This window comes from Teleopsis dalmanni, unplaced genomic scaffold (assembly GCF_002237135.1).
Source record: "Teleopsis dalmanni isolate 2A unplaced genomic scaffold, ASM223713v2 unscaffolded_contig_0287, whole genome shotgun sequence".
NCBI lineage: Eukaryota > Metazoa > Arthropoda > Insecta > Diptera > Diopsidae > Teleopsis > Teleopsis dalmanni.
The window spans coordinates 1-12,091 of record NW_024031669.1 but is presented as its reverse complement, the minus strand read 5'-3'; the positions used below and the strand labels follow the sequence as shown (position 1 = coordinate 12,091).

The window sequence follows — 12,091 nt, the reverse complement described above, 5'->3', positions numbered from 1 at the left end:
CAGATTCATATTTTGGTAAATTATTTCAGGAACATATGGAATGTCCTCATAGGAAAAATATCTACAACATTCGAGTTGTGAGGTAAAGTACACCAAACAAAAATGGAATCTAAATGTTTTTGTTTAAATTAAATTCAAATTTTTTAAATTTCATTTGTATTTTATATAAAAATATTCAAATTAAAGCAAATAGTTACTAAAAGTTTGTTCATTAAACTCAAGAATGAGGTATTATTTTAGCATTTATGTTACCTCAGTGTGCAACAAATTAAATAAAAAGTGAATTTGTAGCGTCTCCACCGCCGTCAACTAATAAAAAATAAAAATTAAATATAATTATAAGGAAAAAATATTTCCTACAACAAATATAAATTCTTTTCGAGTGCAGTAGATGGAGCACTCATGATGTTTTCACCTACCAAGAATGCCAATTTATGAGCATATTGACACACTGCTGGTACGCGGCAGGTACCAGTCCAATTATAATACCATATATGTGCGTCATTTTATAAGTTAGCATTTGAATATGTTCTGGCTTAAATCCAGTTGTATCGTGTATAACGTTGTAGTTGGTAGGTGAAACCGTACCTTGGAATATAGACTGCGACTCTAAATAAAAGTCATAACGCTCTGGTAAAGTAATAATATCGTCCACAACGGTACCAGGTGGAGGATGGCGACCTTTAAGAAAGTATCGCGTGTTGATTCTTTTAGATACAAGTATAAATGCGAAGCGTGAACGTGCACTTCTAACGCTACTATATATTTCGTCTAATCTATTGACTAGAGCTTTAACTTCATGGTTTACAACTTGGTGCAGCTGACCATCACCAACTCCATCACGATAAAATACTATACGTTCAGGTAAGCATTGATGCTCCTCTTTAAATGCCCGTAAAGCGTTCGCTACACTTAGCGTTAAATAATTTCATAATTCTTGACCTTTTACATGTTCTTGGACTAATAAATAATATCTTGATGACTTCTTTATGTCCATTGTTGAAACAAATGCGCCATATGAATTATGTTTAATTTTAGTTGAATGATATACATCAAAACCGCATGTCATAATACCAAGATTAGGCATATCAATCATCCATGGAGTTCCACGCAATTTAGCGTTCATTTGTATGACAACCTTCGTTGCTATTGACATCAGACCAGCCAATTTTTCTGGACGAGGTGCAATAACCTTCATAGTCACAACTTATGAAGCAACTACTCTATCAACGCAACATTTTTTCTTAATTACAGCATATCTGCAAATCAATAAATAATATCAACAATGTCGTGATTATTTAGAAATATTTAATATTTACTTTTCTTCGTTGGGACTGAAAAGAACCGCCATAACGATCTGCGGATCTTGAGATGCAGCAGCATTTATAGCTAAAGCATAAGAATTATTTCTGTCATCCTTCATTTCGATACTTTAAAATAAAATACAAAAGAACATTAAAAAAACATCAAAATAGCTGAATATCTAAATACTATATATACATATTGTAATTGCGATATAATTATGTTGGATAGGTGACTTTAAATGTCATCATACGAGTTAGAATTGAAGAAGATCTTCGTCCCAGATTTTTGTGAGTTGGGCACAAAAACATATCGTTCAAATATTTCTAAAGGTCTGTTTAAGCAAAAGATTTTGGAATTACTTATCGTGGAACTGTACTATTTGCAATCAAAACACGTTACGAGTATGGCAAGCTTAACCAAAATATATCCCCAATCCCTATAATCTTCCTCACCTTGACTCATCAGTCACCCACCCACATCCTAAAAAACATGTATCGTCGTGTAATTTCTTCTTCTTTACAGATACGCACTGGTTAATACGACATCAACATGATAACATGGTCACAAACGCTTGGTCGTCGGGTTAGACAAATGGCTCCAGGACATACATTCCCGAAACTAAGTTCCTCCAACGCGGCCCACACTAAATTTCAGTCCTTTTCATACAGTTTAAAGGTAGGTATCTTTATTCTGTCCTTCATTCTGCTGACTTTTGCAATAAAGATGCCTAAAGATGAAGATGGTGGCAAACTTAGATGGCATACGTTTAGATGCATAAAGAAATAAACTAGCTTTTGGTATTAATATAAAAGAAAAGTGTTAACCTAATCTAATAATTCAGCTAGCATATTATCCTTTCTAATCATATTTGTTACTAAAGGAAAATGAATTATATTTCATAATATAAATAGCAAATTAGTTGCACATTAAACTCTTCAAAGAGCATTTTAGGCTTTGTCACAGGGTCGAGGTAGTTTTTAAAGCTTTGTGTTCTTATACGGTAAACCATCAATTGGCCCAAGTGGGCCAATTAGGATTGCCAGTATAAACTAACCTAAAATATGTTGAACGAACTAAATATATGTTGAACGAAAAAAATGATGAACCAAAAAAGTGGCTGACCAAAAAATGGATTGACCAAAAATATGTTTGACTAAAAAATGATAGATCTAAAAAATGATTGACGAAAAACACGTTTGACCAAAAAAATGATTGACCAAAAAATGACTGATGAAAAATATGTGTGACCAAAAAAAATATATTAAAACGACTGCATCGCTTAGTGTTTTAAAATATATTTAAATAACTGAACTAGTTATTCAGATATACACATTTAGTTAATTACTTACTACTTTGGTTCATCAATTTGCATCTTCATGCCGCTAGCTACACGTTGACATGTTTTAACGAAGTTCTGAGCTTCACGTACATTCCGTCCAGAAATATTGACCTCATGGTGAAATACTTACAGAAATGGAAGATTAAAATTAACAATAACAAAACCAAGGCCATATTCATAATACGAAAGAGAAGGCAGCATCCTCCAAGTGTGAGCGTCGGTTACGCGGATTTACGGTTGGAGGTAAGCATAAAATATCTGGGGGTCACATTTGACAAACGGCTCAATTGGTATAAACAAATGAAATGCGAACGGAATAGCTGCTCAAAAAATCCTACATTTTCTAAAGCCGCTGTTAACTTGTACTGTATTTCCTGCACGATCCTTTGTTAGTATCTTATGGACATCATTTACCATTATACTTTTCAGATTTTGTGTAGAAAATAGCAAAGTACCATCAAAAACGTAACCTCTTAACAAATCTTCATACTGTCCTATCATTCCACGACGTACATGTAACAAATCGACTTCTGGTGCAAAATCAACACGGTACTGATGTATAACCGATTTCGGTGTTCTTAATAGACGAAAATAGTTCGTCTGAACCATAACTGGACGACCAACTGCACCTTGCTTATTTACGCACGACACTGGTCGAATATGTTGTATAACGTCAGTTAAAATACGTTTTCCCCGCATGCCACGTATTTGGTCAATTGCAGCTATAGATATGGATATAACAACACAAAGAAACAATATAAAATATCATAGAAAGAACAATCATAATTATTGTCATAATCTGCATACCAATAGTTGCTGCCTCAGTGTTATCATGACTTTGGTGAACGTTTGAACTGGGAGAACCACTGGGAGAACTAAAGGAAAATATTTACGTCAACATAAGTCTGGTTAAATAATATATTTTATGGCATACTCATGAAAACACTGGAAATGGACACATCGGACTGATGAGAAGATCCACAACTTGCTGTTGACGGCAAACTACCAAAACTCTAATATCAAATGAATAAAAATTAATTAAATCAAGTCTCTTTAAATCTTAAATTTGTTCTTACTTACAGATGATTCAGAGGCAGGATAACTGCCAAGTCCATCACCGCGCCCACGATACATGTCAGGTCTACGCTCTGCACCACCGCGTTGTTCACCACGTTGCCCATCACCGCCGCCGCGAGGTTGTCAGCCACGGATGCCACCACCATCACCATCACCGCGGTTGCCACGATAGCCGCCGCCGCCACCACCACCATTATCGCCGCCACGTCTATCTCTGTCTCCTCCTCTATTTTCAGAACTTCTTCCGCGTTCTCCTCCACCACCTCTATATTCCGCACCTCTTCCGCGTTGCATTCTAAAGATGTATTAAAACTTTAAAATGAAATTATGTGTTTAATTATTTTCACATGCATTTGTGCAAAAACAACTCCAAAATTTATTGGAATTTTAATTCTTCGTAAAGCAAAGCGGCTTCCACTTATTGCGTCGCCGATGGCAGCACATTTTGACAATTGTTCGACATTCTAAGTGCTAAGAAAAAAAATATTTATACACAACTGTACACACATACATATACACTTGTATATGCGAATGTTTTCTTTATTATGTGCAACTGCATGGAATGAAGATTGCATATAAGTTGCATATTAGACCATTCAACAACAACAAAAACCATTAAATAAATTACCATTAAAGTAAATATATAATTTTATATATTTAAAATTGAAAGCAAAGCATGAATTTATACATTTTCTAATCATTCATTTCTACTACCAGTTGCTTCGAAAACTGCTGCTTTTTTATTCCTTTTTATTCTTTTTTGTGCCACTGTTCCTTACGTGGAAAAAAGCACAGACGACAAAGTTTACAGTTCACCGAAACGACGCTCAGCAAAAACAACAAAAAAAATAGAACATGTTATATGCACAATTAGCATTGCACAATTATTAGTTATTGCACAATTAGCAAAATATTAGCAAAATTTTAGGCAATAATTAATTTCATTTAAAAAATAATTTTCCAAATAGCGCAATTCAGTTTTTAAAAATTCTGTTCATTTCACAATAATTGTAGAACCAAAAAAGACGTACATTTTTATTCACAGGTACCACTTAAACGAACTTAATTTGAACTTCTTTAAGCACTTAACCGCAAATGATAGATTGTGATATAGTTAATGTACATCTGCGCAAAAAAATTAATATCTATGATTTTAACTCGCCTTAATCAAATCTTCGAAATTGCATGAAGTGATGATCTCCGAGCTTCAGTGTGAAAGAAAGCTATGACAGCATCGAATGATTAGCGTCGATTAGTTAAAGATGGTAAATTATCGCTAACAACAAACTGTTGCGTAGTGATTCGCAGCGCAGAATTGGATACACTCGTTACCACTCGCTTTAATTTAGCTCAATTTGTTGCAGATATAATTATCTCAAATATAATTATCTATAATATTATTATGGATTATATTATATTATTATATACGATGGTATATTTCGTACATTTTTATATGAATATACATGTGCACATGGTTTAAAACAGAGTGGTGCAGCGGACTGTGGTGCCGCTGCACTGTGCGAGTGGAAATTGTTTTTAAAATACGCACACGCACATTTGCGGTGTTAAGAAAAAAATTGCACGCACACAGATTTTATTTCACAATTTCACAATTCCACAATTGTAAATTTCACACTTGTTTGAAATAATAAATATTAGGTCTGTTCCACGAGCTACTCCTAGTAACTTCGAGTAAAACTGTGTATACACAAGTGCGTTCCACCAGCAAATTTTTCGTGTATTTTCGTGTAAATTTTACTTGTGTTTTACTTGAGTATTACTATGAGTAGCTCGTGGAACAGACCTACTATTTTGCTGCAATTTTTGAAAGGATTGATATTTGCGTTTGTTGGTTTCGTAACGTATATTAAAAATTGCATAAGTCAACATATTCTATTTAAAATAATTGGTTTTGTTAAGTATTTATTTAAAATTTAAAATTATTTGTGAACTTATTTGGATGTAACATTTTTAAATGCAAATTTAGTAAGTGATCTGAAAGTATTTGTTTGGTGAGTTTTGCTCGGGTAATAAAATAGATATAGAATTAATAAGAAAATAAACAATTAAAATAAAATATTTTTTTACAAGAAATTTAGAGATTAACTTATTTTAAGAGTTTTATTAAATTTAAGCTGTAATTAAGCTCAAACCTAATAATAAAATAAATTAATGTTGCTGTACTCGTAATAAATGTTTTAGTCTCATTTAATAGTTAATAATATATCAGTACTTATAATTATCTAAGAAACAATTAGATTTAAATTCTAAACTAACCTTACTATGTAAATTAATAAATGGGTTCTATTTTATTCATTTTAAAAAAGATATGATTTATTTATGAAGCTTAAAATTTAACACTTATATTTATTTTATACAATTTATCTTAATTTAGATATATTCAAATTTATCTTTTCAATAAACTATTTTTAATATTAGTATTGAATATAATTTTATTTTTATATTTCAATTTATCTTTAAATTTATTCCGACAATTTTTTAGACGAGGAATTAATCTTTCAAGCAACTACCAATGACGTATTATATTTTATTCCGAACAGCGACTTGTCTTCTTCCAGCTTTTCCTAACGACTGACTCTTAGAAGTTTTCCTTCTGATGCCCAAAGTCGTTAATGAAAATTCCAGGATTGAATTGATCAATCGAATTATGACTTCTAAAATTCATCAGAATATTTTAGAAGCTTCTTGTCTCCATTCTATAGAATTGGAGCTTCTATTTTCTACAGCGCCTCTCAAGCGTCTTTAGCTTTGACGTCAATAGCCAGATGACTAGCCAGAGATTAATATCCAATAGTATTTGGATATCTCATCGATCAAGTATTTCATATGATACTTGATATGTTTTCTACAAGATACTTGCAGTATGAAAAGAAAACAATTTGCAACAGTGCTGCCATAAGAAGTACAGGCATTAAGCCCGATTGAAATTAATTACACAAACGCGAGTAGGCGTTGTGAGATATTTTAATGCGCAATAGAATTGTGTATACAGGCAAAGTGCCGTTATAGTAATACAGGGTGTTAACTTATACAGAATCTTATATCCATATACATATACAAATGGTCGACAGTATAACTGAATTTGGAAACTTTCAATTAATATCTTTATTTTTAATAACGCACATTTTTAAAAAATAACGCCGAACAAATTCAATTGTTATAAATCAATTGCATTTCAAAATAATTTTAATTGATTTAGTGGAATTACCTGATAGCGTTTTTTTATGGTGTTTTCATCAAATAACACCTATTTGTGAACAACTTTTTCTTAAGAAATAGCATGCTATATGTTTTCTCCATTTTAAATTCATTGGAAACATATCATTAGAAATTTCATTTAATAAAAAAAAACATCAAGAAAATTAATAAAATACGAGGGCGGTGTGATAAGTCAGTGAATTTTTGAATTTCCCGCGCAGTTACTCCAAATGCAACAGTGCTGCTGTCAGCTGTAATCTACCAGTGGGCAACTTTCTAATTTTGAGCGAGCTACGTCGTTCAGTTGGTGTTTGATAGCCGTTCAAAGCAGACAACATCGTGAATTTTTACAAAAATGGAAAAAAGTGGATCAGTCGTCCTTTGAGTGTTGAAAGCCGAGAGCCCCATTCAACGTGTTTAACATTTTAATGCTAATCCCCCGCAATAAATCTGTTACCTAGAGTTCTAAAGAATTGTATATATGTTGCCGTCTTAGTTGCGTGTTTTGGTGGACAATATACTGATGCTATTGTGATTGGGCCACACCAATCTTTTGTTGAAATGCTGGTTGCTTGAATCTCTTCAGTGCGGTATTGTTGCAGTTCAAAGTGTGATATGCTTGTTTTAACTAAAATGCCACTTCCGCCATGTGCTGTTCCACCGGGATGCATAGTGTGGTAAAAGTCATAGCCTGGTACTTTAAAATAATATTTTGAAGTGAAACGTGTTTCAGATATTCGCATGATGTCTACTTTTTGATCTTTCAAAAATTCTAGTAGCTCTAAACAATGTTTTGACAGCCCATTCGCATTCCAGAGGACTGTATTTAATTCACTGTCGGACATGATTTAGTTGTCACCGTGACAAGAATATTCATCAATATACTGATTTGTTCTAACATTTGCTTAACTACTATTAGAACTTCGCGCATTGTATCCGAAAATTTTGGAAAAGTAATAGATTCAGGTGATTGTACCACTAGCACGCTAGCATAACTTCTTTTGGCTTTTTGGCATCTTGCATCACTTCTTCAGCTTCTTCTTCTTCTAGTTCTAGTACTGAAAATCTATATATAGAACGGTTTGGATTGTTTAGCCATAACTATCTAATTTAGCTTGTTTTTTAGTTTGTTCGGGATTTTTTGAACGGCGAATATCGGGACTTGAACGAGTTCTTTTCTGACTTTCTTTTTGAACTTTGATTTTTTGTACTGAAGACTTACATACAAAGGTAGTTGTAGCGCTAAACACCAGCTAACTAGTAAAACTTTGTAAGAGCACTATAAAACACGTCTGTACGTATAGAGGACTTTTATATAATTCGATATTACAATTATTCAGTAATATATTCGAGTCTTTTTCCTATCTTGTCCAATGCTATTTTAGCACCAACCTGCAACTGATCTCAATTACTAATATCAAGAAGTATTTTTTCTATCCAAATATAGTTTAATTGAATTAAATAAAATTGTGAAATAAAGATTAATTATTAATGAATGATTTTAATTTACGCACCGCATAGTTAGTATTGCTGGCAAGTGAAAAAGTTATTGATCTAAGTAACAGAATATTCGCAGAAGAATTAGATTTTCACGTACGTGTTCCCACTGATGCATGTGGGCTGATGCGTGAACAAAGAATATTCATCGAGTTTTATTTCGACGTTTAAAGAACAGAAACTTGTGATCGATTGATCGCAAGTTGACCTTAAAGAGCAGTAACTTTTGAACGATTAGTCATATTAGGCAATCTTTTATTTGTTTGTCAGATGACAAGCTTGTGAGACACTCCACGTTGTAACCATTTCTATAGCTGGGAAACACTTAGTTATTACTTCTGTAATGAGCTTCTTTTATTTATTACCCTATTACTATTCTATTATTTTGAATAAAACGAGTGATATCCACTTTTGCTGGTAAATAAAATAAAAGCTCTTGTTGGTTCGTAATTCATGCATATGTTTATTTATTAAGATAAAAGTTGAATGGTGTTTAAGGTTTGGGGTTTGGGATGTGGGATGTGGGATGTGGGTTTTGGGTTTTGGGTGTTAAGGTTTTCAGGATGACTTTTGTATACTATTCATACATTTATTTAGTAAATATTAATTAGTCATTATTATCCGGGTATGAGAATTTAACCTAATGTTAGTTGATGACATTATTTGGATATGATTTGTTAAGTGAGTCCAAAATTAAGTAGTAGTAGTTGAGCAACTTTTTTCATTGGTTTTTTGGCACAAGTTTGATCCTATTTCGGGTTGGTTCGATGGTTATTGCCTTCATCATTTTCTGTGTTATTTTCCTCATAAATCATCTTGCCATATTCCTTCTTCCTTTTCACTTGATCTCTTCCATCGTGTTCACTAGTCTTGGTTTTTCTTTCGAGTTTAGCTATTAACCTCTTTACGTTATCGTTTTTGGGCTCCGCCCAATTTTTAAATTTATTTCGTATCGTTTTAAAATCAAATTCTTTTTGGAGGTCCGTTGTACCTATTCCAAACAAAACTTTTAATATTATTCATATTATTCATATTTTAATATGGATTTCATAATATGTACATATGTATAAAAATGCGTTCTTGTTCCTAAATAGAATACTTACCACTACATTCTTTACTGCAGCATGGCTTTTCATTAGGTAGTGCCATTGGCGTTTCAGTTTTATAGATAAGGTTTTCATTTGGATTCAATTCTACAGGTGAGACTGTGGAGGCTGATCCCTCATAGAGTAGAGGCTGAAATGGAGGGTTGATTTCATGTTCAGTGTTAATGGTTGAGTAACTTGTCTCTGCAAACTCCTTAGGAAGATTTCTATTTGCTTCAACTGGTTTGGAACTGTTTTTGTTTTTATTAACATCTTTTCCTGCTGAGGCATTCCTATCGTTTGTACTATTTGCATTTTCAAGAAGAACAAATTTCTGTCTTGCTCTTAAGAATTGTTCACTTGTTAAGGGGCAATCATTATTTTGAAATATTGTATCTCCTCCATATTGTCTATCCTTAGGTGACACAGACGTTCCATCATCTTTATATTTTAATGTTATACTTTCAGGTTTAGTGGCATTGCCAGATATCGAACTTTTATTCATTTTCACTTGTTTATTAAATGATTATGTATTAAATATCTAGTATACGTCAGGCCAACAATTCTTGTTACAAAACTCGTGTTCTAAAGCAAAATTTATTAGGGAGAAAAAAATTTTTAGCATATTACTAGACAAACTCAATTTTTAGAATTATTTCATTGATTTCACATATTCCATATTATTATGTTATTTGTTTATTGAACGTTTTCTCGAAAGACGTTATCTCAAGACTCTCTAAAATAAGTTTATTAGCATTTACAGTCATTAACTGAGCATTTGTAATTTATACAAAACTGTCAATATCTGTCATGCAGTTTTACTACATGTTTGATATCTGATCTACAAGAACGATGTCATAAAAAATTATTAAAACTTACACTCAACAAAACTTCCTGCGGGAATAAAAATCATATTTCGAAATAGGCATATTTTATATAAATTCCGTTGAAGTGTATATAAAATCACCAGAATGCGGGTATCCAAATGGCGGATCCGTGCACGTTTCTCAAAAATGGGTGGTAGAGGGAAAATTAAATTCTTTACGGATGAATTTTTTTCTTCACATAGGTCGAAACAACCTCTCGACATCGGCTGAGGCCGCCTAAAGCTGGTGCTCTATATGCTTTCAAATGAAAGCCTGTCGGCGGAAAAAGGGAAAGAAAGAAAAAACAAAGCCAGTGACCGCGAAGGTCAGCTCCAATCGCGCAGACAGACTACTGTGACAATAATCAATCATTGTTATTTTATATACATATGTAGTAGTCTACAGAATACTTTTTTCACAACCTAGTATGAATAATATAGGTATAATAAATTTTTATACACTAAGAGCTTGAGTCAACGTTTAGGTTATGAAATCTCAAAGTGATCTTTACGACTTTCGTTCTTTGACTTTAGCACATTGATTAATGGAGTCTTAAAACAACCGATAAACTTACTTTGGATCCCAATTAGAAGTTTATGTCCCAACGAGAAATTGTTGTTAAGCGTGAATTACGATTTATTATATATAGGAAAACGTGATGGTTGCATTCCGAATGTTATCTTCGGACTCTATATATTCTTGTACACCTTGTCAATGGCACGTTAGCAAATATTTTATTTCCTTATATACTTCTTGATACCCTAAATATTAAAAAATTTTGTTGAAGAAAGTTCGAAACATGTTTTGAAGTGACCGGGAATTTTGAATAGATAAACACAAAATTGTTTCTGAAAAATTATGAAGAAAATGTTGTCAAATATGCTAAGTCAAAACTTTTTAAATCTCAAGGAAAACCTGATTTAATTTGTTTTTTAGATTTTAAATTCAAAGGAAGTATAATTTCGTTTCCAGTAGGTTGAATCCATGTTGCTGAAGAAAATTCTATTGGATATGTCTTTATAAACTGTGTAACGTAGCAACAAAACCATTACGTATCTATCAATAATAAAAATAAATATGGTAGCCTTGATACAATATAATTTTATAATGTGGATATGGCAATTCTTGTTCATAACTTATTGAAAAAATTCTGTTAATCACAGAACACACACAGAAGTGTTGAAATTGTTTTGAGCCGTCGATTCATTTGTAGAACGACATAAAACTAATGTGGCTTCATTATATAAAATCTCTATACGACAATTAATTATAATAGACTTTTATATATTTATGTTACTTTGGATACGTATCTAACTTATGAGTTTTTTTTATTTTATTTTATTTTGAAAAAATAAAAAACCTTTTTTAATTTTTATATCAGCCGAAACCGAATTTATTGTTGTAAATGGGTAGAAAGTTAATTTCAGACCCTGAATTGGATTGAAAATTTGTGGTATTATATATACTATTAAAATAATATTTTGCTATTTTGTATGCAAATATGTTTAGCTGTACCTCTTATATGCAAGTATGTTAAGTTATACCTATATCTGCTCGTTGTATAACCTTTCTACATCTAATAATAGCATTTGCTAATAATATGGCTTTTGTACTTAAAAGTTGCTGTCTTCTGTTCTGGAATGTTCATAAATCCAATGATTAAAATGTGTGTATTATAGTTTATTTTATTCAGAACTAAAATA

The 12,091-nt window shown here is 32.2% G+C and overlaps 1 protein-coding gene and 1 pseudogene across 1 annotated transcript; both read right to left on the bottom strand.

Annotated features, from left to right (window-relative positions):
* Nucleotides 1-356: 356 nt before the first annotated feature.
* Nucleotides 357-3,348, bottom strand: LOC119663315 (annotated as a pseudogene).
* A 5,547-nt stretch (nucleotides 3,349-8,895) lies between these two features.
* LOC119663314 lies at nucleotides 8,896-11,236 on the bottom strand. The gene is made up of 3 exons (XM_038072933.1): nucleotides 10,963-11,236; nucleotides 9,541-10,107; nucleotides 8,896-9,428 (listed from the first exon to the last, which is right to left on the bottom strand). The coding sequence occupies exons 2-3, from the start codon at nucleotides 10,025-10,027 to the stop codon at nucleotides 9,187-9,189; spliced, it is 729 nt and encodes a 242-aa protein (XP_037928861.1). The 5' UTR covers nucleotides 10,028-10,107; nucleotides 10,963-11,236; the 3' UTR covers nucleotides 8,896-9,186.
* Between the last annotated feature and the right edge of the window lie 855 nt (nucleotides 11,237-12,091).

Bases quoted from the DNA above. Each gene is read 5' to 3' on its own strand.
- LOC119663314 (XM_038072933.1), bottom strand. From the start codon at position 10,027: ATGAATAAAAGTTCGATATCTGGCAATGCCACTAAACCTGAAAGTATA. The intron at 9,429-9,540 runs GTAAGTATTCTA...TGTTTGGAATAG, and splicing joins CTGCAGTAAAGAATGTAGTG to GTACAACGGACCTCCAAAAA.